Raw genomic sequence first — 6,000 nt, 5'->3', positions numbered from 1 at the left:
TCCTCCCCAGTAGCATTTTGACCATCTTCCAACCTGGGGGTCTCATCTTCCGATGGTATACTGACATATCTCTGGTTGTACTGATCCATTTAGTTTTCACAGCAAGAATACTGGGGTGGGTTGCCATTACCTTCCCCAGGGATCGCATTTAGTCTGACCTCTCTGTCATGACCTTCCCGTCTTGGGTGGCCCTTCACGGTTTAGCTCATGGCATCATTGAGGTGCTCAAGCTCCAGCACCACGACAAGGTAACGATCCTATAATAATATAATAATACTATAATAAGCTTCATAATAAAACATTTGCAGAGAATTTAAAGTAACATCTATATTGATTTAGGGAAGTTGCATATATATTTCGGAAAAATGTCACTGACAACAGATGACATTGTTGTAATAGGTCTTTTAAAAAAATCTGAAAACAATCTGACAGATAAGAATATTTCTGTAATATTATAGACAGAATAATTGAAAATATACTCATCCTACACATTTTTCCTGTCTTAGTCATGTATTGTCTCAAGACAACTCTGACAAAAAAATATTTATCTATTGCAAAACTACCAGGAACTAAACATCTGAAATTTAAGAGAGATTACATTATTATATGTAGGAGGATCCAGGTTATTTCTTTTTAAAAACCTAGAACCAGACACTTCTTGCAGTTCTGCACTGAGACTCAGAGGGCCGCTGTTGGCCAACACAGTTCTCAGAAAGGAGCTGGAAATCTAATGGGGCTTCCTGCGCTCTGGTCTGACTATCCAGTCACCGAGTGCAGCGCAGCCAAACAGCAGGACTGAGGGATATGCAAGACCATGGCTGAGAAAAGAAAACCACTGCAATGGAGATAAACTCAGGAGAAACCCGGGCCCCTGTTTGTGCTCCCTTTCTTTCGGTGTCCTAGTGGGAATTTGAAACTCCTCAGCTTCCTGGATCGCACAAAGCACTTTTCACAGCAAGTGGGATGGACGGCAGGAGCAAAGCTAAGAGCAGGTCTGTAAAAAGGCAAGTACCTCTCCTCTTCTTATTGTCTTTCCTCTGCCAGACTGTCTCGGAGCACGTTCGCTATTCAATTCCAGAGGAAATGGGAAAGGGTTCCATTGTGGGGAATCTTGCCAAGGATTTGAGACTGAATACTGCAGAAGTGGGAAATCGCAACCTGCATATCCTTTCTTTAGGCAAAAAGCAATACTTCTCCATCAATGCCGAAAATGGGAATCTGTATGTAAACGACAGGATTGACAGAGAGGAAATCTGTGGGGAAACTGCATTCTGCCCCATCAGTTTTGAAGTAGTGAGTGCCAACCCTATGGACATATTTTATATAACAGTAGAGATCCAAGATATTAATGATAATGCACCACATTTCTTAAATGGTGATATCAAGCTGGAGATAAGTGAATCCTCCTTACCAGGAGCCACATTTCTTCTTGGACAAGCAGAAGATCCTGACATTGGGACAAATTCATTCCAGGATTATCATCTAAGCATTAATCAATATTTCATTTTAGCAGTTAGCAGGCAAGATACTGTAAACAAGTATGCGGAATTAGTACTGGAAAAACAGTTGGATCGTGAAAGTGAAAGCACTGTTAGTTTAACCCTTACTGCTCTTGATGGAGGAAACCCTCCAAGAACTGGAACAGCCAAAATACAGATCAGGGTCATGGATGCTAATGACAACCCACCCATCTTCACTCAAAAAGTATACAAAATCAGCCTCAACGAGAGTGCATCAAAGGGATCTACTGTAATGCAAGTGAAAGCTACAGACAAAGACGATGGCTCCAATGGCCACATCACCTACTGCTTTAGCAATATTGCTGACAATGCTCATCAGAAATTTGAGTTAGATCCACAAGATGGACTTATAACAGTAAGGGAAGAAATAGACTTTGAGGAAACAGAGAAATATGCGATGGTGGTAGAAGCAAGAGATGGAGGTGGATTAGTAGCTCATTGTAATGTTGAAATAAAGCTATTAGATGTGAATGACAATGTCCCAGAAGTCATTCTTGCCTCCTCATCCAGGGAAATACCTGAAAATTCTGCACTAGGAACATTAATAGCTCTTATCAATATAAACGATAGAGATTCAGGGGACAATGGGGAGGTTAGCTGCCATTTACAAAATGCTTCCCCGTTCAAAATAGTATCAGCAGCTAATAACTACTATAAGCTGCTTACAGATGGTCCCCTAGACAGAGAAAGCACCCCAGCGTACAATCTTACAATCACAGCCACAGACAAAGGTACCCCCCCTCTTTCTACACAGAAAACCATCTCACTGGAGATTTCAGATATCAACGATAATGCCCCTGCCTTTGAGAAACCCTCTTATGCTGTCTGTGTGCCAGAGAACAATCCTGCTGGCGCCTCCATCTTCAGCATCAAAGCTGTAGACCCCGATCTTGGCCGTAATGCTAGGATCACCTACTCCATCCTCACGAGCAAAATAGAGGAGCTCCCTCTCCCATCTTACCTCTCCATTAACTCAGAAACTGGCACTCTCTATTCTCAGCGGTCTTTTGACTATGAACAACTCAGAGAGTTTCACGTACTAGTGAAGGCTGAAGATGCAGGCTCCCCACCTCTCAGCAGCAATGCCACATTGAAGGTGTTCATCCTGGACCAAAATGACCAAAGCCCTCAAATTCTGTATCCTTCTCAAGGAGCAGAGGGCTCGGCCTCCTTTGACATGGTGCCTCGCTCAGCAGAGATGGGTTATCTGGTTACGAAGGTGGTGGCTGTGGACGCCGACTCTGGGCACAATGCGTGGCTGTCCTACCATCTATTGCAAGCCACTGAGCCAGGGCTCTTCACAATTGGTGCCCACACTGGTGAAGTCAGGACATTGCGGATGTTTTTGGAAAGAGACGCTCTGAAGCAGAAGCTAGTGGTCTTAGTAAAGGATAACGGGCAGCCGCCGCTCTCTGCTACAGTCAGTCTCAATCTGGTTTTCGCTGAAAACTTCCAAGAGGCACTGCCAGAAATAAATAACCAAATCACTGATTCAGGGCATCAGTCTGAGCTGCAGTTCTACCTAGTGCTGGCCTTAACTTTGATCTCATTTCTATTCCTCTTGACTGTAACTCTGGTCATTATGATGAAACTCCGACAGTCAGGGAATCTGAAATTCCTTCCGTGCTTTGGCCCCGTTCCCCATTCAAGCAATGCTATTATATTTCCACCAAATTATGAGGAAGGAACAATCCCTTATTCCTATCAGCTTTGCTTATCCTCTGAGTCCAAGATACATGAAGTCGCTTTTCCAGTACCCAAAGTTCAAGCTGCCGAATATATTTCATGCAAGCAAAACTCTGATGTGCTTTTGGCAAGCAATGGAAGTAACATCCTAAATTCTGAGATCGATAAAACTAATCTGGTGAGTTTTCTTTTTTACTAGTGCTGACCTTATAGTGGTCATCATTTAAAATATGCTATGATAAAAGGTTGATAAAATTTTTCTTTATATTACTAGGTCCTTCACCTGTTATTTACTCATTGCTCTGTAGTACCGAATCTCTACACTTTCAATGGTTTCTAATGTACCACCTTTTTCGAGTTATTTCAGAATCAGATTTTGGAGCAATCCTTCAATTAGTCTCCTAACTGAAAATATATTATTTAATTGTTTGTGTGTGTGTGTGTGCACATGCATATATGTGAGGTTGTGTATTAGAACACAACCTCACATAAAAAAAAAGAGTTGAGGAAAAGGAGAGATTTTTATATGATACTCAGACCACGGTACTTTGATGATTTTTCATAGGTCTTTCAAGTTTAATGAAATGAGGGGAAAGGGGCCCAATATAGTGAGTTCAACTAACACCAGAGTGCTTTGAATGACATAGCAGATTAAATGAGCAAAATAATCCCCAAATATGAATAATAAATGATGAATTTGTTATGCTTCTCCAATAGCAATTGTTGCCATAGTAGTTGCCATTTGAGAGAGCATTTCAGGCATTCACAACAGTTCCCAGACATTGTTTAGTAAGTATAACGTGGTCCAACAATGTATGTCAGTGTTTAGTTTTTAACCTATTTACAAGGACAAGCTGATAACTCTTGTTTCCAATTCTGCTGGATGTTCGGTCTGAGACATAATAGCTTGTCTAAAACCACCCCCATAGTAAATGAATTAATGTGATGTGAATATGTTTAATTTATGAAGTAATCCTATTTGCTAAATGTAAAAGAATATTATAAATTGAGAGATGTAAAAGCAAATTAAAGTTGCCAGATACCTCTTTTTTTCAAGAGAGATATGATAATGCAAAACAACGTAGAACTTTTCAAACAGATTTTCTTCCTTTCTTTCTGATGCACACTTTTTATATAAAATTGTCAAGGCAGCTTACAAGTCTAAAAATGAGAAATAGACCCATTACATTGTTATTTAACTGCCAGTTTGGTCTAGTGGTTAAGGCAACAGACTAGAAACCAGGAGACTGTGAGTTCTAGTCCCGCCTGAGGCATGAAAGCTGGCTGGGTGACCTTGGGCCAGTCATTCTCTCTCTCAGCCCAACCCACCTCACAGGGTTGTTGTTGTGGGGAAAAGAGGAGGAGGAAAGAGTATTAGGTATGTTCCCCGCCTTGAGTTATTTATAAAAATACTAAAGGTGGGATAGAAAATCTAAATAAATAAATAAAAACAAAAGAAGAACCAATGTCACTTCACCACACTTTCATTATATACCAGTAATACTGAATAGAGGTTGGGTGTACAAAGTATGAGTAATTATAGGCTAAAGAAGATCACAAACTATTGGCTTACACAGTTTGGTATGGCACTTGGTAAGCAGACCAACTGAGGGCTTATGCCCTACTGATTAATCAAGTTAGCCACTGACAAAAAAGTTGGGTTCATGTGTTTTGGTCATACATGTACATGGTTTTAACCTCAACTGATAATTTATAGCTTTTAGTGGCATATCCTAATTTACTTTCAGGAGTATATAAATAGATCACTAAGCTTTCCAGTTACAGAATGAAAGAAACCTGAAGAAGGCCTAGGACAGAGTACGAGTAACTCATTTTTTTCTTTGCAAGATTTTTACTAATATTACTTGTTCATATTTTTCCATATGCTAAGATCTCTAAAATATATTCTAAAATTATCAAAGCAAGAAACACAAATCTGATGAGGAAGAAACATAACTGATCACAATGTTTGATCAAAGGACCTAAAAGCAATTACTTTGCACTGCAGGACCAGGAACTATGACATCTACAATCCTCACAGGTGTAGCTTGGAAAATGGAAAAGAAATGGCCTACTTCTCTGAAAACATCACTACCTCACTACCATCACTACATCACTATGTTCTGCCTAACTGTCCTGCTCTTCCTTTATTCCTATAATAATCTTCATTAATCTGTTGCTCTACTCCTGCACTGAATTTTAGAATGTAAACTTCTCAGGTCTAGAATTTGTCTTTTTAGTTGTTATTCTAAAGCAACCTGCTTCGGTCAAAACATTTTGAACTTCAGCTCCTGAAATACCCAGACAACATGGCAACTGTACTTTAAAGCATCCTGCATATTGATGCAGCTGAATTTTTGATCTGGAGGTCATATTTGATTTGGTTTTTAAGTATTATATTTAAGCACACCATTCATATTCACATTTTTACAATCTATTTTTTCTTGGGAAATTTGATTCCATGCATTTCCGAGCCTAGTTGTTGTTCCAATGGGATCTCCTATCTCAAATTGGAAAGTTGAGGCAACCTGCTAACACTGGTAACAGACCCACCAGTTTAAAATAATAGTTAAAGGGGAGCATTTAAGCTACTGAATTTAACCTCCTGACTGGGTTCATATTTTAAGGCTACAGTGTTAAATAGCACAATGTTAATATATTAACTTCAACTACCTCAAGAAGGAGATAAGAATATCATTTACATTATCTTGAATCCTTGATATACCATACTGTAAGAGTAATTCTGATGATTCAGGAATTCTAATTATTTTAGGAAATATTTCCAGTTCATCGT

At 39.5% G+C, this 6,000-nt stretch overlaps 1 protein-coding gene across 1 annotated transcript; it reads left to right on the top strand.

The window, feature by feature from the left end:
• The first annotated feature begins 757 nt into the window (after positions 1–757).
• LOC134494660 (protocadherin gamma-B5-like) lies at positions 758–3,405 on the top strand. Its single transcript, XM_063299909.1, has one exon. It carries the CDS (start codon positions 964–966, stop codon positions 3,403–3,405), a length of 2,442 nt encoding a protein of 813 aa, XP_063155979.1. The 5' UTR covers positions 758–963.
• Positions 3,406–6,000: the final 2,595 nt, after the last annotated feature.

The sequence above is a fragment of the Candoia aspera genome, chromosome 3 (genome assembly GCF_035149785.1).
Source record: "Candoia aspera isolate rCanAsp1 chromosome 3, rCanAsp1.hap2, whole genome shotgun sequence".
Lineage (NCBI taxonomy): Eukaryota > Metazoa > Chordata > Lepidosauria > Squamata > Boidae > Candoia > Candoia aspera.
Note: the sequence above shows the minus strand (reverse complement) of the source record. Positions and strands in the feature narration are given on the sequence as shown.

Excerpts from the sequence above, each read along its gene's own strand:
- LOC134494660 (XM_063299909.1), top strand. The coding sequence starts at position 964 with ATGGACGGCAGGAGCAAAGCTAAGAGCAGGTCTGTAAAAAGGCAAGTA.